Genomic DNA, 21,941 nt, shown 5'->3' with positions numbered 1-21,941 from the left:
AAGACTTGGGACTTTTTTCTTTTCCATATATTCATAGTGCTCTCTTCTCCTCTCAGCAGCTCTCTTCTCCCCTCCTCATCCATGACTGGGCAGTGACTCCCACTTTTGTAATATTTTTGATGGATTTTGGTATTGTCTTTAGCATCCTCTCCCCTTAGCTTTCTTCTCCCTTACGCTCTCTACATCTTTTCTTTTTCCCTCCTCACAGCTCTTTTCTCCTCTCTTCCCCCTCCTCAGTTCTTCTCTCTTCCCTTCTTTCCACGCTTTTTCTTGTGGCGGTCTCCCATCATCATCCTCTTGACTGTAGATCTTTGGGGGACCAGGACATGTTGAATGAGTAGTGAGTGTTTTATTGTCCCCTCTCGCTACTCCTAACATGTTGGCTCAGGCTGGGTTCACACCGGCGTTGGCACTCCGTACAGGAATTTCGTTCCCCTCTCCGCATTTTCAGGCAAAAACCACACGGACCCCATTATATTCTATGGGGTCCACAGTGTGTCCCCGCTGTAATAGGATAAAGCTAATCCTACCATTTAACCCCTTAGGTGCTGCAGTCTCTGCTGATCCCAGGGATCATCTTATATGGACACAGCGACACAAGCTTAGAAAAAGTGCAACTTTAATAACAGAAATGAAATAATTTTTTTTACTTAAATACTTAGAAAAATAATAAGCCTGAATTTTGGCATCTGCTTTGTTAACAACTGGAGAATTCTTGGTTCCATTGGCAACGCCTGGTCACATGACTGAATGGATCGTCCTGTTTTATAGAAGTGTTCTACAGGAAAAATTCTACAAATTTCTAATCGATTTTCGGGTCAATTTCCTAAGAGCGCCCCCTGCAGTCAGTTACATTTTATTTTTTTTAGAAAATTTGCAATTTTTGCACACAAATGACGCACCGAAAATGGCGAGTTTTCTCATTCCATGTTGGCCATGTAGGGAACTGCAGTTGGTTCCATTCAAGGTTTCAGCCCTGCAGGACCCTAGCTAGTAGAGTAGCATATACCCTCGTGATGGTATACGTGAGCGATATCACACAGCACTAATGCTACAAGCTCCAATCTCTATGTGATCCTCAGCCACAGACATGCACAGCTCAGATGATACAAGGCGACGCCCCTGCTTCACGCCCCGCCCACAGCTTCAGCAAGAACACTTGTGATTGGCCGCCGTGCACAGGTAGGCGTGGCGACTCAGAGGTCAGCGAGCTGATATTTGCGGATAACCCCGTCCCTGCAGCATGTATAAACCAATTTCTCAGAGACTGCGACCTGCAGAGAGAAACACAGGGGGGTAAAGACAGAACCGAAACCTGACACACTGCTCTCCTGAAATGCTCTGTGCTGCTGTGGGAGCCTGGCCACTTATAACACTACTCTACATTGCCAGGAAAGTCTGCTCCTTCCGCCATGTAACCCTCCATTTGTGACCTCTCGCAAGACAGACACACTCGTCTCCTGAAATGCTCTGTGCTGCTGGAGACACACTTCCTCCTGAAATACTCTGCTCTGCTGGGGCACCCTGAGATTTCCATTATATGCAGTAAGCAACTATTATTCAGTGACTTTCCACGAGATCAGCACATCATTCTCCTGATACACACTGTGCTGCTGTGTGACGCTGAGCCTCCCACTATAAGCAGTATCATACTGTGACCTACTGCACTCCTCTCCTGAGATACTCTGTGCTGCTGGGGGACCCTGAGGCTTCAACTATATATGATAAGCAACTACCATTCTGTCACCTTCCACTGGATCAGTATACTCCTCTTTTGAAATACTCTGTGCTGCTGGGGGACCCTGAGCCTTCAGCTATAAACAGTATCACAGCAGCACAGAGTATTTCAGGAGGGGAGTGCAGAAGGTCACAGAAGGATAAGTTATTTACCGTATGTAATATAAGGCTCAGTGTGAGTAACTATCATTCTATGATCTCCCCCAAGGTTCGCAACCCTTCTCCTGAAACACTCTGTGCTGCTGTGAGAATCTGAGCCTTACACTTTAACAGTAACAGTCATTCTATGGCCCTCCAATCTCCTCTCCTGAGATACTCTGCGCTGCGGCGATACAATAATTCTTCCAATACCTAGCACCTGGAAATCAGATAGTTCCCGGGGTCCCCAAGGTATTTTGGGGTCACTCGGGGTTCCACATAGTTTGTGGCGTCTCTTACCTTATAGACGGGATCACAGTCCGGTTCTGTGAGCTCTAGAACACGATCCAGATCCTGCTGGAGGATGAAGCACGTCCCGTCCGCTGGAAAATAGAATTGTGAAATGTATGTCACGTGCACGTGAGATATGGCAAGGGCCCGCACAAAATCGCAACGCTTCTATGGCCGTACCTTGACTGGCGATGAAGCCCTCCCTGAATGGCGCCAGCGATAAAACCGGGGCTCCCGACTTGGACATGGTCTGAACGGGGACTCTGAGAAGAGACGGGACAATAAGAGACAATGCAACACCACCAGCCCCCACATCGTAACCCAGTATTTTTGTATATTTCCGTTCACAGGGCCAGGGCTCATTTTTTGTTGGATAAATTGTACTTTATAATTATACCAATTATTATTCCTTACAGTCTGACACCCAACACTCCCACTGACTAGCTATGTTGAGCAGCTGACAGACAGAGAATGGAGTAGGAAGCAGACAGCTCCGTTCTCTGTGTAGTGGCCAGACAAGGTACTGACAAGAACAGCTCACATTCATCCAAATAGGACCGAAGCTGCAGTTACTCTATTCAGCCACTACAAAGAGAACGGCGCTGTCTGCTTCTTGTTCCATTCTCTGTCATATTAATGACCCATCTTTAGGATAGGTCATCAATAGTACACTAAACCCCTAAATAGACCCGGCATCAACCATAATATTACTGCACACATCGGTCAAAGGTTAAAGTGTCTGTGACATCAGAGGGTGCACTTACTTTGTGTTTCTGATGTCCAGCTGGTAGATGTTACCATCTTGACTCCCTCCTAAGATGTTCACACTGGAGAGGAACGTGCAACAATTAAAGGCGTCTGCTCCGTCAAAGGTGAAGACCTACAATGTGAAGATGGAGGAGAGGGGTAGAGGAGTAGGAGTAGTTACTCAGGAGAAGTTCTAAGTACCTGCAGGCCAATCTAGGACAATATTTTTTTTCACCACTAGGGGGAGATCACACAAAGTAAGCCGCACAAATCAGTATGCAGAGAGCTCCCCCTGGTGGAGGCTGCGAGAAAACAGAATTTAAAGGGGGGTTTCCAGCTTTAGATAAGACAGATGAGTATCAGATTGGGGGGAGCTCGGCACCTGGGACCCCCATACAACTATGTAAGCCTAGGAACCCCCTTGTGCTGTCCGCCATATTGGGCTCGAAGCCAAAGGACCTTAATGGTCAACCCTCTGAGTAGTGACTTACAGACTGTCGGCTCTGCAGACTCACACACTCCAGCTTCTTATCTTCTCTCGCCAGGAGCAGTAACTTTCCTTCAGTCCCGATCTCCCGGTCACCTACAGCCAAACACGAAAAACATAATTAAAAAACGCCTTCCTTTTGTGTATACAGGTCTTATGTAGATCTATAGGTTTCCATGATTACAGACTACATGTAAAGCCTGTGTGTAGTCTGAGCCTGCCATCACCTTGCACTTACTTGGGGGTGTCTCTGGTGTTCCCAGGTCAATGGCGTTATCAGCGACACCAACGGAGATCCCATTAATGGAGGCTCCACAGTCCGCCACTACAGCCAGGCACGCAGATTTACCGCAGTCCCATAATCTTGCGGTGCCGTCCCTGGAACACGACACAACATTTCTCCCCCGATCGACCACAGCCAAATCCAGAATACCTGGAGAGTAAAGATGTCCGATAACCATATATGTATGTAACCAGAGCGGCAGGACGTATGGCGGTTATATACCTGCTTTATGGCCTTTAAAGGTGACCGGGCAGCTGGCGTCTTCCACAGACCAAATCTTGACTTGTGCATCCATACCGCCACTTAGGACCACCATACCAGAGGGGAAGTACATACAGCAATTAACATCATAGATGTGACCTTCCAGGAGCCGCTGGGGGGAGAGAAAAACCCGAAAATCAGTCCCAGCCCTGAGAAGAAAAAGGTAAAACCAGAAAGACCCAAATAATCAAACAAGAGACGTACTCTGATCTCTCCATTATTAGTCTGCCAGATCTTCATTGATCCATCTGTACTAGTGGAGACCCCCAGTCCTCCCCCACTGGAGACATCGAGACATGTGACCTGCAAAGAGAAGGACAAGGCGGTATTATAGTAGTTATATTCTTGTACATAGGAGTAGTATTATAGTAGTTATATTCTTGTACATAGAAGCAGTATTATAGTAGTTATATTCTTGTACATAGGAGTAGTATTATAGTAGTTATATTCTTGTACATAGGAGTAGTATTATAGTAGTTATATTCTTGTACATAGGAGTAGTATTATAGTAGTTATATTCTTGTACATAGGAGTAGTATTATAGTAGTTATACTCTTGTACATAGGAGGTAGTATTATAGTAGTTATATTCTTGTACATAGGAGGTAGTATTATAGTAGTTATATTCTTGTACATAGGAGCAGTATTATAGTAGTTATATTCTTGTATATAAGAGTAGTATTATAGTAGTTATATTCTTGTACAAAAGAGGTAGTATTATAGTAGTTATATTCTTGTACATAGGAGCAGTATTATAGTAGCTATATTCTTGTACATAGGAGGTAGTATTATAGTAGTTATATTCTTGTATATAAGAGTAGTATTATAGTAGTTATATTCTTGTACATAGGAGGTAGTATTATAGTAGTTATATTCTTGTACATAGGAGCAGTATTATAGTAGTTATATTCTTGTACATAGGGGCAGTATTATAGTAGTTATATTCTTGTACATAGGAACAGTATTATAGTAGTTATATTCTTCTACATAGGAGGTAGTATTATAGTAGTTATATTCTTGTACATAGGAACAGTATTATAGTAGTTATATTCTTCTACATAGGAGGTAGTATTATAGTAGTTATATTCTTGTACATAGGGGGCAGTATTATAGTAGTTATATTCTTGTACATAGGAGTAGTATTATAGTAGTTATATTCTTGTATATAGGAGTAGTATTATAGTAGTTATATTCTTGTACATAGGAGTAGTATTATAGTAGTTATATTCTTGTACATAGGAGTAGTATTATAGTAGTTATATTCTTGTACATAGGAGTAGTATTATAGTAGTTATATTCTTGTACATAGGAGGTAGTACTATAGTAGTTATATTCTTGTACATAGGAGCAGTATTATAGTACCGTATTTTCCGGACTATAAGGCGCACATAAAAACCTACGATTTCCTCAGAAATCGTAAGTGTGGCTTATAGTCCGGTGCGCCTTATATATGGATGGAAGCGGCGGCAAAGTCTGCGTGCCACTTCCATACATACATAAAAGGCACCGTAAGGGGGCATTCACACTACGGAACGCCGGCGTGTATCACAGCCGTACACGCCGGCGTTACAGCAGGGCTGCCGGACACTTCCCATTCATTTCTATGGGAGCCGGCATGCGAGCGCTCCCTATAGAAATGAATGGAAAAAAGCAGTCCATTCATTTCTATGGGGAGCGCTGGCATGCCGGCTCCCATAGAAATGAATGGGAAGTGTCCGGCAGCCCTGCTGTCACGCCGGCCTGAAACAGAACGTGAAACTTACCGAGCGGTGCAGGGCGAGCGGTGCAGGGCGAGCGGTGCAGGGCGGGCGGGCATTCAGGCCTCCTCTTCCTCCAATGTCCTGACCACTTCCTCCGGCGCTCGCGATCTGATAATGGCCTGGGCGCATGCGCAATATCATAATGCTTCTACTACGGCTACTGCGCATGCGCCCAGGCCATTATCAGTTAGCAAGCGGCGGAGGAGGAGGACGGAACATCGGAGGAAGAGGAGACCTGAATGCCCGCCCACCCTGCACCGCTCGGTAAGTTTCACATTCTGTTTCAGACGTTTATTTTAAAACGGGGGGGGTAGTTTAATCTAACTTTTACGGTTGGGCTCTATCAGCATGATTTTGCTGATAGAGCCCCTCCTCGCCTGCCGAGCGCTTCCAATAGAAGCGGCTGGCACGCGGGGGGTTAAGCGGCCGCTGGCAAAGTCTGCCTGCCGCCGCTTTCAATAACATATAATGCGCACCGGACTGCGGTTTATAGTCCGGTGCGCCTTATATATGAACCGAGACGGACTATAAGGCGCTCATGGGCAATGCGCCTTATAGTCCAGTGCGCCTTATAGTCCGTAAAATACGGTAGTTATATTCTTGTACATAGGAGCAGTATTATAGTAGTTATATTCTTGTACATAGGAGGTAGTATTATAGTAGTTATATTCTTGTACATAGGAGTAGTATTATAGTAGTTATATTCTTGTACATAGGAGCAGTATTATAGTAGTTATATTCTTGTACATAGGAGCAGTATTATAGTAGTTATATTCTTGTACATAGGAGCAGTATTATAGTAGTTATATTCTTGTACATAGGAGCAGTATTATAGTAGTTATATTCTTGTACATAGGAGGCAGTATTATAGTAGTTATATTCTTGTACATAGGAGTAGTATTATAGTAGTTATATTCTTGTACATAGGAGGTAGTATTATAGTAGTTATATTCTTGTACATAGGAGGTAGTATTATAGTAGTTATATTCTTGTACATAGGAGTAGTATTATAGTAGTTATATTCTTGTACATAGGAGTAGTATTATAGTAGTTATATTCTTGTACATAGGAGTAGTATTATAGTAGTTATATTCTTGTACATAGGAGTAGTATTATAGTAGTTATATTCTTGTACATAGGAGGTAGTATTATAGTAGTTATATTCTTGTACATAGGAGTAGTATTATAGTAGTTATATTCTTGTACATAGGAGTAGTATTATAGTAGTTATACTCTTGTACATAGGAGTAGTATTATAGTAATTATATTCTTGTACATAGGGGCAGTATTATAGTAGTTATATTCTTGTACATAGGAGTAGTATTATAGTAGTTATATTCTTGTACATAGGAGTAGTATTATAGTAGTTATATTCTTGTACATAGGAGTAGTATTATAGTAGTTATATTCTTGTACATAGGAGCAGTATTATAGTAGTTATATTCTTGTACATAGGAGTAGTATTATAGTAGTTATATTCTTGTACATAGAAGTAGTATTATAGTAGTTATATTCTTGTACATAGGAGTAGTATTATAGTAGTTATATTCTTGTACATAGGAGTAGTATTATAGTAGTTATATTCTTGTACATAGGAGTAGTATTATGGTAGTTATATTCTTGTACATAGAAGTAGTATTATAGTAGTTATATTCTTGTACATAGGAGTAGTATTATAGTAGTTATATTCTTGTACATAGGAGTAGTATTATAGTAGTTATATTCTTGAACATAGAAGTAGTATTATAGTAGTTATATTCTTGTACATAGGAGTAGTATTATAGTAGTTATATTCTTGTACATAGGAGCAGTATTATAGTAATTATATTCTTGTACATAGGGGGTAGTATTATAGTAGTTATATTCTTGTACATAGTAGTATTATAGTAGTTATATTCTTGTACATAGTAGTAGTATTATAGTAGTTATATTCTTGTACATAGGAGTAGTATTATAGTAGTTATATTCTTGTACATAGAAGTAGTATTATAGTAGTTATATTCTTGTACATAGGAGTAGTATTATAGTAGTTATATTCTTGTACATAGGAGCAGTATTATAGTAATTATATTCTTGTACATAGGGGGTAGTATTATAGTAGTTATATTCTTGTACATAGTAGTATTATAGTAGTTATATTCTTGTACATAGTAGTATTATAGTAGTTATATTCTTGTACATAGGGGGTAGTATTATAGTAGTTATATTCTTGTACATAGTAGTATTATAGTAGTTATATTCTTGTACATAGGAGGTAGTATTATAGTAGTTATATTCTTGTACTTAGGAGTAGTATTATAGTAGATATATTCTTGTACATAGGAGCAGTATTATAGTAGTTATATTCTTGTACATAGGAGTAGTATTGTAGTAGTTATATTCTTGTACATAGGAGTAGTATTATAGTAGATATATTCTTGTACATAAGGGGCAGTATTAAAGTAGTTATATTCTTGTACATAGGAGTAGTATTATAGTAGTTATATTCTTGTACATAGGAGTAGTATTATAGTAGTTATATTCTTGTACATAGGAGCAGTATTATAGTAGATATATTCTTGTACATAGGAGGCAGTATTATAGTAGTTATATTCTTGTACATAGGAGCAGTATTATAGTAGTTATATTCTTGTACATAGGAGCAGTATTATAGTAGTTATATTCTTGTACATAGGAGCAGTATTATAGTAGTTATATTCTTGTACATAGGAGTAGTATTATAGTAGTTATATTCTTGTACATAGGAGTAGTATTATAGTAGTTATATTCTTGTACATAGAAGTAGTATTATAGTAGTTATATTCTTGTACATAGGAGTAGTATTATAGTAGTTATATTCTTGTACATAGGAGCAGTATTATAGTAATTATATTCTTGTACATAGGGGGTAGTATTATAGTAGTTATATTCTTGTACATAGTAGTATTATAGTAGTTATATTCTTGTACATAGTAGTATTATAGTAGTTATATTCTTGTACATAGGGGGTAGTATTATAGTAGTTATATTCTTGTACATAGTAGTATTATAGTAGTTATATTCTTGTACATAGGAGGTAGTATTATAGTAGTTATATTCTTGTACTTAGGAGTAGTATTATAGTAGTTATATTCTTGTACATAGGAGCAGTATTATAGTAGTTATATTCTTGTACATAGGAGTAGTATTATAGTAGATATATTCTTGTACATAGGAGCAGTATTATAGTAGTTATATTCTTGTACATAGGAGTAGTATTGTAGTAGTTATATTCTTGTACATAGGAGTAGTATTATAGTAGATATATTCTTGTACATAAGGGGCAGTATTAAAGTAGTTATATTCTTGTACATAGGAGTAGTATTATAGTAGTTATATTCTTGTACATAGGAGGTAGTATTATAGTAGTTATATTCTTGTACATAGGAGTAGTATTATAGTAGTTATATTCTTGTACATAGGAGCAGTATTATAGTAGATATATTCTTGTACATAGGAGGCAGTATTATAGTAGTTATATTCTTGTACATAGGAGCAGTATTATAGTAGTTATATTCTTGTACATAGGAGCAGTATTATAGTAGTTATATTCTTGTACATAGGAGCAGTATTATAGTAGTTATATTCTTGTACATAGGAGTAGTATTATAGTAGTTATATTCTTGTACATAGGAGGTAGTATTATAGTAGTTATATTCTTGTACATAGGAGTAGTATTATAGTAGTTATATTCTTGTACATAGGAGCAGTATTATAGTAGTTATATTCTTGTACATAGGAGGCAGTATTATAGTAGTTATATTCTTGTACATAGGAATAGTATTATAGTAGTTATACTCTTGTACATAGGAGTAGTATTATAGTAATTATATTCTTGTACATAGGGGCAGTATTATAGTAGTTATATTCTTGTACATAGGAGTAGTATTATAGTAGTTATATTCTTGTACATAGGAGGTAGTATTATAGTAGTTATATTTTTGTACATAGTAGTATTATAGTAGTTATATTCCTGTACATAGGAGGTAGTATTATAGTAGTTATATTCTTGTACATAGGGGGTAGTATTATAGTAGTTATATTCTTGTACATAGTAGTATTATAGTAGTTATATTCCTGTACATAGGAGTAGTATTATAGTAGTTATATTCTTGTACATAGGAGTAGTATTATAGTAGTTATATTCTTGTACATAGGAGTAGTATTATAGTAGTTATATTCTTGTACATAGGAGTAGTATTATAGTAGTTATATTCTTGTACATAGGAGGTAGTATTATAGTAGTTATATTCTTGTACATAGGAGTAGTATTATAGTAGTTATATTTTTGTACATAGGAGTAGTATTATAGTAGTTATATTCTTGTACATAGGAGTAGTATTATAGTAGTTATATTCTTGTACATAGGAGGTAGTATTATAGTAGTTATATTCTTGTACATAGGAGCAGTATTATAGTAGTTATATTCTTGTACATAGGAGCAGTATTATAGTAGTTATATTCTTGTACATAGGAGGCAGTATTATAGTAGTTATATTCTTGTACATAGGAGTAGTATTATAGTAGTTATACTCTTGTACATAGGAGTAGTATTATAGTAATTATATTCTTGTACATAGGGGCAGTATTATAGTAGTTATATTCTTGTACATAGGAGTAGTATTATAGTAGTTATATTCTTGTACATAGGAGTAGTATTATAGTAGTTATATTCTTGTACATAGGAGCAGTATTATAGTAGTTATATTCTTGTACATAGGAGGCAGTATTATAGTAGTTATATTCTTGTACATAGGAGCAGTATTATAGTAGTTATATTCTTGTACATAGGAGCAGTATTATAGTAGTTATATTCTTGTACATAGGAGCAGTATTATAGTAGTTATATTCTTGTACATAGGAGTAGTATTATAGTAGTTATATTCTTGTACATAGGAGGTAGTATTATAGTAGTTATATTCTTGTACATAGGAGTAGTATTATAGTAGTTATATTCTTGTACATAGGAGCAGTATTATAGTAGTTATATTCTTGTACATAGGAGGCAGTATTATAGTAGTTATATTCTTGTACATAGGAGTAGTATTACAGTAGTTATACTCTTGTACATAGGAGTAGTATTATAGTAATTATATTCTTGTACATAGGGGCAGTATTATAGTAGTTATATTCTTGTACATAGGAGTAGTATTATAGTAGTTATATTCTTGTACATAGGAGGTAGTATTATAGTAGTTATAGTCTTGTACATAGGAGTAGTATTATAGTAGTTATATTCTTGTACATAGGAGTAGTATTATAGTAATTATATTCTTGTACATAGGGGCAGTATTATAGTAGTTATATTCTTGTACATAGGAGTAGTATTATAGTAGTTATATTCTTGTACATAGGAGTAGTATTATAGTAGTTATATTCTTGTACATAGAAGTAGTATTATTGTAGTTATATTCTTGTACATAGGAGTAGTATTATAGTAGTTATATTCTTGTACATAGGAGCAGTATTATAGTAGTTATATTCTTGTACATAGGAGTAGTATTATAGTAGTTATATTCTTGTACATAGGAGGTAGTATTATAGTAGTTATATTTTTGTACATAGTAGTATTATAGTAGTTATATTCCTGTACATAGGAGGTAGTATTATAGTAGTTATATTCTTGTACATAGGGGGTAGTATTATAGTAGTTATATTCTTGTACATAGTAGTATTATAGTAGTTATATTCCTGTACATAGGAGTAGTATTATAGTAGTTATATTCTTGTACATAGGAGCAGTATTATAGTAGTTATATTCTTGTACATAGGAGTAGTATTATAGTAGTTATAGTCTTGTACATAGGAGTAGTATTATAGTAGTTATATTCCTGTACATAGGAGGTAGTATTATAGTAGTTATATTCTTGTACATAGGAGTAGTACTATAGTAGTTATATTCTTGTACATAGAAGTAGTATTATAGTAGTTATATTCTTGTACATAGGAGTAGTATTATAGTAGTTATATTCTTGTACATAGGAGTAGTATTATAGTAGTTATATTCTTGTACATAGGAGTAGTATTATAGTAGTTATATTCTTGTACATAGAAGTAGTATTATAGTAGTTATATTCTTGTACATAGGAGTAGTATTATAGTAGTTATATTCTTGTACATAGGAGTAGTATTATAGTAGTTATATTCTTGTACATAGGAGTAGTATTATAGTAGTTATATTCTTGTACATAGGAGTAGTATTATAGTAGTTATATTCTTGTACATAGGAGCAGTATTATAGTAGTTATATTCTTGTACATAGGAGTAGTATTATAGTAGTTATATTCTTGTACATAGAAGTAGTATTATAGTAGTTATATTCTTGTACATAGGAGTAGTATTATAGTAGTTATATTCTTGTACATAGGAGTAGTATTATAGTAGTTATATTCTTGTACATAGGAGTAGTATTATAGTAGTTATATTCTTGTACATAGAAGTAGTATTATAGTAGTTATATTCTTGTACATAGGAGTAGTATTATAGTAGTTATATTCTTGTACATAGGAGTAGTATTATAGTAGTTATATTCTTGTACATAGAAGTAGTATTATAGTAGTTATATTCTTGTACATAGGAGTAGTATTATAGTAGTTATATTCTTGTACATAGGAGCAGTATTATAGTAATTATATTCTTGTACATAGGGGGTAGTATTATAGTAGTTATATTCTTGTACATAGTAGTATTATAGTAGTTATATTCTTGTACATAGTAGTAGTATTATAGTAGTTATATTCTTGTACATAGGAGTAGTATTATAGTAGTTATATTCTTGTACATAGAAGTAGTATTATAGTAGTTATATTCTTGTACATAGGAGTAGTATTATAGTAGTTATATTCTTGTACATAGGAGCAGTATTATAGTAATTATATTCTTGTACATAGGGGGTAGTATTATAGTAGTTATATTCTTGTACATAGTAGTATTATAGTAGTTATATTCTTGTACATAGTAGTATTATAGTAGTTATATTCTTGTACATAGGGGGTAGTATTATAGTAGTTATATTCTTGTACATAGTAGTATTATAGTAGTTATATTCTTGTACATAGGAGGTAGTATTATAGTAGTTATATTCTTGTACTTAGGAGTAGTATTATAGTAGATATATTCTTGTACATAGGAGCAGTATTATAGTAGTTATATTCTTGTACATAGGAGTAGTATTGTAGTAGTTATATTCTTGTACATAGGAGTAGTATTATAGTAGATATATTCTTGTACATAAGGGGCAGTATTAAAGTAGTTATATTCTTGTACATAGGAGTAGTATTATAGTAGTTATATTCTTGTACATAGGAGTAGTATTATAGTAGTTATATTCTTGTACATAGGAGCAGTATTATAGTAGATATATTCTTGTACATAGGAGGCAGTATTATAGTAGTTATATTCTTGTACATAGGAGCAGTATTATAGTAGTTATATTCTTGTACATAGGAGCAGTATTATAGTAGTTATATTCTTGTACATAGGAGCAGTATTATAGTAGTTATATTCTTGTACATAGGAGTAGTATTATAGTAGTTATATTCTTGTACATAGGAGTAGTATTATAGTAGTTATATTCTTGTACATAGAAGTAGTATTATAGTAGTTATATTCTTGTACATAGGAGTAGTATTATAGTAGTTATATTCTTGTACATAGGAGCAGTATTATAGTAATTATATTCTTGTACATAGGGGGTAGTATTATAGTAGTTATATTCTTGTACATAGTAGTATTATAGTAGTTATATTCTTGTACATAGTAGTATTATAGTAGTTATATTCTTGTACATAGGGGGTAGTATTATAGTAGTTATATTCTTGTACATAGTAGTATTATAGTAGTTATATTCTTGTACATAGGAGGTAGTATTATAGTAGTTATATTCTTGTACTTAGGAGTAGTATTATAGTAGTTATATTCTTGTACATAGGAGCAGTATTATAGTAGTTATATTCTTGTACATAGGAGTAGTATTATAGTAGATATATTCTTGTACATAGGAGCAGTATTATAGTAGTTATATTCTTGTACATAGGAGTAGTATTGTAGTAGTTATATTCTTGTACATAGGAGTAGTATTATAGTAGATATATTCTTGTACATAAGGGGCAGTATTAAAGTAGTTATATTCTTGTACATAGGAGTAGTATTATAGTAGTTATATTCTTGTACATAGGAGGTAGTATTATAGTAGTTATATTCTTGTACATAGGAGTAGTATTATAGTAGTTATATTCTTGTACATAGGAGCAGTATTATAGTAGATATATTCTTGTACATAGGAGGCAGTATTATAGTAGTTATATTCTTGTACATAGGAGCAGTATTATAGTAGTTATATTCTTGTACATAGGAGCAGTATTATAGTAGTTATATTCTTGTACATAGGAGCAGTATTATAGTAGTTATATTCTTGTACATAGGAGGTAGTATTATAGTAGTTATATTCTTGTACATAGGAGGTAGTATTATAGTAGTTATATTCTTGTACATAGGAGTAGTATTATAGTAGTTATATTCTTGTACATAGGAGCAGTATTATAGTAGTTATATTCTTGTACATAGGAGGCAGTATTATAGTAGTTATATTCTTGTACATAGGAATAGTATTATAGTAGTTATACTCTTGTACATAGGAGTAGTATTATAGTAATTATATTCTTGTACATAGGGGCAGTATTATAGTAGTTATATTCTTGTACATAGGAGTAGTATTATAGTAGTTATATTCTTGTACATAGGAGGTAGTATTATAGTAGTTATATTTTTGTACATAGTAGTATTATAGTAGTTATATTCCTGTACATAGGAGGTAGTATTATAGTAGTTATATTCTTGTACATAGGGGGTAGTATTATAGTAGTTATATTCTTGTACATAGTAGTATTATAGTAGTTATATTCCTGTACATAGGAGTAGTATTATAGTAGTTATATTCTTGTACATAGGAGTAGTATTATAGTAGTTATATTCTTGTACATAGGAGTAGTATTATAGTAGTTATATTCTTGTACATAGGAGTAGTATTATAGTAGTTATATTCTTGTACATAGGAGGTAGTATTATAGTAGTTATATTCTTGTACATAGGAGTAGTATTATAGTAGTTATATTTTTGTACATAGGAGTAGTATTATAGTAGTTATATTCTTGTACATAGGAGTAGTATTATAGTAGTTATATTCTTGTACATAGGAGGTAGTATTATAGTAGTTATATTCTTGTACATAGGAGCAGTATTATAGTAGTTATATTCTTGTACATAGGAGGCAGTATTATAGTAGTTATATTCTTGTACATAGGAGTAGTATTATAGTAGTTATACTCTTGTACATAGGAGTAGTATTATAGTAATTATATTCTTGTACATAGGGGCAGTATTATAGTAGTTATATTCTTGTACATAGGAGTAGTATTATAGTAGTTATATTCTTGTACATAGGAGTAGTATTATAGTAGTTATATTCTTGTACATAGGAGCAGTATTATAGTAGTTATATTCTTGTACATAGGAGTAGTATTACAGTAGTTATACTCTTGTACATAGGAGTAGTATTATAGTAATTATATTCTTGTACATAGGGGCAGTATTATAGTAGTTATATTCTTGTACATAGGAGTAGTATTATAGTAGTTATATTCTTGTACATAGGAGGTAGTATTATAGTAGTTATAGTCTTGTACATAGGAGTAGTATTATAGTAGTTATATTCTTGTACATAGGAGTAGTATTATAGTAATTATATTCTTGTACATAGGGGCAGTATTATAGTAGTTATATTCTTGTACATAGGAGTAGTATTATAGTAGTTATATTCTTGTACATAGGAGTAGTATTATAGTAGTTATATTCTTGTACATAGAAGTAGTATTATTGTAGTTATATTCTTGTACATAGGAGTAGTATTATAGTAGTTATATTCTTGTACATAGGAGCAGTATTATAGTAGTTATATTCTTGTACATAGGAGTAGTATTATAGTAGTTATATTCTTGTACATAGGAGGTAGTATTATAGTAGTTATATTTTTGTACATAGTAGTATTATAGTAGTTATATTCCTGTACATAGGAGGTAGTATTATAGTAGTTATATTCTTGTACATAGGGGGTAGTATTATAGTAGTTATATTCTTGTACATAGGAGTATTATAGTAGTTATATTCCTGTACATAGGAGTAGTATTATAGTAGTTATATTCTTGTACATAGGAGCAGTATTATAGTAGTTATATTCTTGTACATAGGAGTAGTATTATAGTAGTTATAGTCTTGTACATAGGAGTAGTATTATAGTAGTTATATTCCTGTACATAGGAGGTAGTATTATAGTAGTTATATTCTTGTACATAGGAGGTAGTATTATAGTAGTTATATTCTTGTACATAGTAGTATTATAGTAGTTATATTCCTGTACATAGGAGGTAGTATTATAGTAGTTATATTCTTGTACATAGGAGGTAGTATTATAGTAGTTATATTCTTGTACATAGTAGTATTATAGTAGTTATATTCTTGAACATAATAGTATTATAGTAGTTATATTCTTGTACATAGGAGGTAGTATTATAGTAGTTATATTCTTGTACATAGGAGTAGTATTATAGTAGTTATATTCTTGTACATAGGAGTAGTATTATAGTAGTTATATTCTTGTACATAGGAGGTAGTATTATAGTAGTTATATTCTTGTACATAGGAGTAGTATTATAGTAGTTATATTCTTGTACATAGGAGTAGTATTATAGTAGTTATATTCTTGTACATAGGAGTAGTATTATAGTAGTTATATTCTTGTACATAGGAGTAGTATTATAGTAGTTATATTCTTGTACATAGGAGTAGTATTATAGTAGTTATATTCTTGTACATAGGAGTAGTATTATAGTAGTTATATTCTTGTACATAGGAGTAGTATTATAGTAGTTATATTCTTGTACATAGGAGTAGTATTATAGTAGTTATATTCTTGTACATAGGAGTAGTATTATAGTAGTTATATTCTTGTACATAGGAGTAGTATTATAGTAGTTATATTCTTGTACATAGGAGGTAGTATTATAGTAGTTATATTCTTGTACATAGGAGTAGTATTATAGTAGTTATATTCTTGTACATAGGAGTAGTATTATAGTAGTTATATTCTTGTACATAGGAGTAGTATTATAGTAGTTATATTCTTGTACATAGGAGGTAGTATTATAGTAGTTATATTCTTGTACATAGGAGTAGTATTATAGTAGTTATATTCTTGTACATAGGAGTAGTATTATAGTAGTTATATTCTTGTACATAGGAGGCAGTATTATAGTAGTTATATTCTTGTACATAGGAGTAGTATTATAGTAGTTATATTCTTGTACATAGGAGTAGTATTATAGTAGTTATATTCTTGTACATAGGAGTAGTATTATAGTAGTTATATTCTTGTACATAGAAGTAGTATTATAGTAGTTATATTCTTGTACATAGGAGTAGTATTATAGTAGTTATATTCTTGTACATAGGAGGTAGTATTATAGTAGTTATATTCTTGTACATAGGAGTAGTATTATAGTAGTTATATTCTTGTACATAGGAGTAGTATTATAGTAGTTATATTCTTGTACATAGGAGTAGTATTATAGTAGTTATATTCTTGTACATAGGAGTAGTATTATAGTAGTTATATTCTTGTACATAGGAGGTAGTATTATAGTAGTTATATTCTTGTACATAGGAGTAGTATTATAGTAGTTATATTCTTGTACATAGGAGTAGTATTATAGTAGTTATATTCTTGTACATAGGAGTAGTATTATAGTAGTTATATTCTTGTACATAGGAGTAGTATTATAGTAGTTATATTCTTGTACATAGGAGTAGTATTATAGTAGTTATATTCTTGTACATAGGAGGCAGTATTATAGTAGTTATATTCTTGTACATAGGAGGCAGTATTATAGTAGTTATATTCTTGTACATAGGAGTAGTATTATAGTAGTTATACTCTTGTACATAGGAGTAGTATTATAGTAATTATATTCTTGTACATAGGGGCAGTATTATAGTAGTTATATTCTTGTACATAGGAGTAGTATTATAGTAGTTATATTCTTGTACATAGGAGTAGTATTATAGTAGTTATATTCTTGTACATAGGAGCAGTATTATAGTAGTTATATTCTTGTACATAGGAGTAGTATTATAGTAGTTATATTCTTGTACATAGAGTAGTATTATAGTAGTTATATTCTTGTACATAGGAGTAGTATTATAGTAGTTATATTCTTGTACATAGGAGTAGTATTATAGTAGTTATATTCTTGTACATAGAAGTAGTATTATAGTAGTTATATTCTTGTACATAGGAGTAGTATTATAGTAGTTATATTCTTGTACATAGGAGTAGTATTATAGTAGTTATATTCTTGTACATAGAAGTAGTATTATAGTAGTTATATTCTTGTACATAGGAGTAGTATTATAGTAGTTATATTCTTGTACATAGGAGCAGTATTATAGTAGTTATATTCTTGTACATAGGGGGTAGTATTATAGTAGTTATATTCTTGTACATAGTAGTATTATAGTAGTTATATTCCTGTACATAGGAGTAGTATTATAGTAGTTATATTCTTGTACATAGGAGCAGTATTATAGTAGTTATATTCTTGTGCATAGGAGGTAGTATTATAGTAGTTATATTCTTGTACATAGTAGTATTATAGTAGTTATATTCCTGTACATAGGAGGTAGTATTATAGTAGTTATATTCTTGTACATAGGGGTAGTATTATAGTAGTTATATTCTTGTACATAGTAGTATTATAGTAGTTATATTCTTGTACATAGTAGTATTATAGTAGTTATATTCTTGTACATAGGGGGTAGTATTATAGTAGTTATATTCTTGTACATAGTAGTATTATAGTAGTTATATTCTTGTACATAGGAGGTAGTATTATAGTAGTTATATTCTTGTACTTAGGAGTAGTATTATAGTAGTTATATTCTTGTACATAGGAGCAGAATTATAGTAGTTATATTCTTGTACATAGGAGTAGTATTATAGTAGATATATTCTTGTACATAGGAGCAGTATTATAGTAGTTATATTCTTGTACATAGGAGTAGTATTGTAGTAGTTATATTCTTGTACATAGGAGTAGTATTATAGTAGATATATTCTTGTACATAAGGGGCAGTATTATAGTAGTTATATTCTTGTACATAGGAGTAGTATTATAGTAGTTATATTCTTGTACATAGGAGGTAGTATTATAGTAGTTATATTCTTGTACATAGGAGGCAGTATTATAGTAGTTATATTCTTGTACATAGGAGCAGTATTATAGTAGTTATATTCTTGTACATAGGAGCAGTATTATAGTAGTTATATTCTTGTACATAGGAGCAGTATTATAGTAGTTATATTCTTGTACATAGGAGTAGTATTATAGTAGTTATATTCTTGTACATAGGAGGTAGTATTATAGTAGTTATATTCTTGTACATAGGAGTAGTATTATAGTAGTTATATTCTTGTACATAGGAGCAGTATTATAGTAGTTATATTCTTGTACATAGGAGGCAGTATTATAGTAGTTATATTCTTGTACATAGGAGTAGTATTATAGTAGTTATACTCTTGTACATAGGAGTAGTATTATAGTAATTATATTCTTGTACATAGGGGCAGTATTATAGTAGTTATATTCTTGTACATAGGAGTAGTATTATAGTAGTTATATTCTTGTACATAGGAGGTAGTATTATAGTAGTTATAGTCTTGTACATAGGAGTAGTATTATAGTAGTTATATTCTTGTACATAGGAGTAGTATTATAGTAGTTATATTCTTGTACATAGAAGTAGTATTATTGTAGTTATATTCTTGTACATAGGGGCAGTATTATAGTAATTATATTCTTGTACATAGGGGCAGTATTATAGTAGTTATATTCTTGTACATAGGAGTAGTATTATAGTAGTTATATTCTTGTACATAGGAGTAGTATTATAGTAGTTATATTCTTGTACATAGAAGTAGTATTATTGTAGTTATATTCTCGTACATAGGAGTAGTATTATAGTAGTTATATTCTTGTACATAGGAGCAGTATTATAGTAGTTATATTCTTGTACATAGGAGGCAGTATTATAGTAGTTATATTCTTGTACATAGGAATAGTATTATAGTAGTTATACTCTTGTACATAGGAGTAGTATTATAGTAATTATATTCTTGTACATAGGGGCAGTATTATAGTAGTTATATTCTTGTACATAGGAGTAGTATTATAGTAGTTATATTCTTGTACATAGGAGGTAGTATTATAGTAGTTATATTTTTGTACATAGTAGTATTATAGTAGTTATATTCCTGTACATAGGAGGTAGTATTATAGTAGTTATATTCTTGTACATAGGGGGTAGTATTATAGTAGTTATATTCTTGTACATAGTAGTATTATAGTAGTTATATTCCTGTACATAGGAGTAGTATTATAGTAGTTATATTCTTGTACATAGGAGTAGTATTATAGTAGTTATATTCTTGTACATAGGAGTAGTATTATAGTAGTTATATTCTTGTACATAGGAGTAGTATTATAGTAGTTATATTCTTGTACATAGGAGGTAGTATTATAGTAGTTATATTCTTGTACATAGGAGTAGTATTATAGTAGTTATATTTTTGTACATAGGAGTAGTATTATAGTAGTTATATTCTTGTACATAGGAGTAGTATTATAGTAGTTATATTCTTGTACATAGGAGGTAGTATTATAGTAGTTATATTCTTGTACATAGGAGCAGTATTATAGTAGTTATATTCTTGTACATAGGAGCAGTATTATAGTAGTTATATTCTTGTACATAGGAGGCAGTATTATAGTAGTTATATTCTTGTACATAGGAGTAGTATTATAGTAGTTATATTCTTGTACATAGGAGGTAGTATTATAGTAGTTATATTCTTGTACATAGGAGTAGTATTATAGTAGTTATATTTTTGTACATAGGAGTAGTATTATAGTAGTTATATTCTTGTACATAGGAGTAGTATTATAGTAGTTATATTCTTGTACATAGGAGGTAGTATTATAGTAGTTATATTCTTGTACATAGGAGCAGTATTATAGTAGTTATATTCTTGTACATAGGAGCAGTATTATAGTAGTTATATTCTTGTACATAGGAGGCAGTATTATAGTAGTTATATTCTTGTACATAGGAGTAGTATTATACTCTTGTACATAGGAGTAGTATTATAGTAATTATATTCTTGTACATAGGGGCAGTATTATAGTAGTTATATTCTTGTACATAGGAGTAGTATTATAGTAGTTATATTCTTGTACATAGGAGTAGTATTATAGTAGTTATATTCTTGTACATAGGAGCAGTATTATAGTAGTTATATTCTTGTACATAGGAGGCAGTATTATAGTAGTTATATTCTTGTACATAGGAGCAGTATTATAGTAGTTATATTCTTGTACATAGGAGCAGTATTATAGTAGTTATATTCTTGTACATAGGAGCAGTATTATAGTAGTTATATTCTTGTACATAGGAGTAGTATTATAGTAGTTATATTCTTGTACATAGGAGGTAGTATTATAGTAGTTATATTCTTGTACATAGGAGTAGTATTATAGTAGTTATATTCTTGTACATAGGAGCAGTATTATAGTAGTTATATTCTTGTACATAGGAGGCAGTATTATAGTAGTTATATTCTTGTACATAGGAGTAGTATTACAGTAGTTATACTCTTGTACATAGGAGTAGTATTATAGTAATTATATTCTTGTACATAGGGGCAGTATTATAGTAGTTATATTCTTGTACATAGGAGTAGTATTATAGTAGTTATATTCTTGTACATAGGAGGTAGTATTATAGTAGTTATAGTCTTGTACATAGGAGTAGTATTATAGTAGTTATATTCTTGTACATAGGAGTAGTATTATAGTAATTATATTCTTGTACATAGGAGGCAGTATTATAGTAGTTATATTCTTGTACATAGGAGTAGTATTATAGTAGTTATATTCTTGTACATAGGAGTAGTATTATAGTAGTTATATTCTTGTACATAGGAGTAGTATTATAGTAGTTATATTCTTGTACATAGGAGTAGTATTATAGTAGTTATATTCTTGTACATAGGAGCAGTATTATAGTAGTTATATTCTTGTACATAGGAGTAGTATTATAGTAGTTATATTCTT

At 32.1% G+C, this 21,941-nt stretch overlaps 1 protein-coding gene across 1 annotated transcript in view; it reads right to left on the bottom strand.

Annotated features, from left to right (window-relative positions):
- Positions 1–619: 619 nt before the first annotated feature.
- The window catches only part of PAAF1 (proteasomal ATPase associated factor 1), a 35,190-nt gene continuing 13,868 nt past the window's right edge, over positions 620–21,941 (bottom strand). Inside the window, exons 5-12 of the mRNA XM_075266294.1 lie at positions 4,149–4,247; positions 3,906–4,056; positions 3,639–3,833; positions 3,405–3,496; positions 2,931–3,046; positions 2,347–2,429; positions 2,176–2,258; positions 620–1,274 (exon numbers count right to left, since the gene is read on the bottom strand). Of these exons, the coding sequence (XP_075122395.1) occupies positions 1,197–1,274; positions 2,176–2,258; positions 2,347–2,429; positions 2,931–3,046; positions 3,405–3,496; positions 3,639–3,833; positions 3,906–4,056; positions 4,149–4,247 (897 nt within the window). The 3' untranslated portion in view covers positions 620–1,196. The remainder of the gene's footprint in view (positions 1,275–2,175; positions 2,259–2,346; positions 2,430–2,930; positions 3,047–3,404; positions 3,497–3,638; positions 3,834–3,905; positions 4,057–4,148; positions 4,248–21,941) is intronic.

The sequence above is a fragment of the Leptodactylus fuscus genome, chromosome 2 (assembly GCF_031893055.1).
Source record: "Leptodactylus fuscus isolate aLepFus1 chromosome 2, aLepFus1.hap2, whole genome shotgun sequence".
Classification (NCBI taxonomy): domain Eukaryota; kingdom Metazoa; phylum Chordata; class Amphibia; order Anura; family Leptodactylidae; genus Leptodactylus; species Leptodactylus fuscus.
The sequence above is the reverse complement of the archived record's forward strand: the minus strand, read 5'-3'. Positions and strand labels throughout refer to the sequence as shown.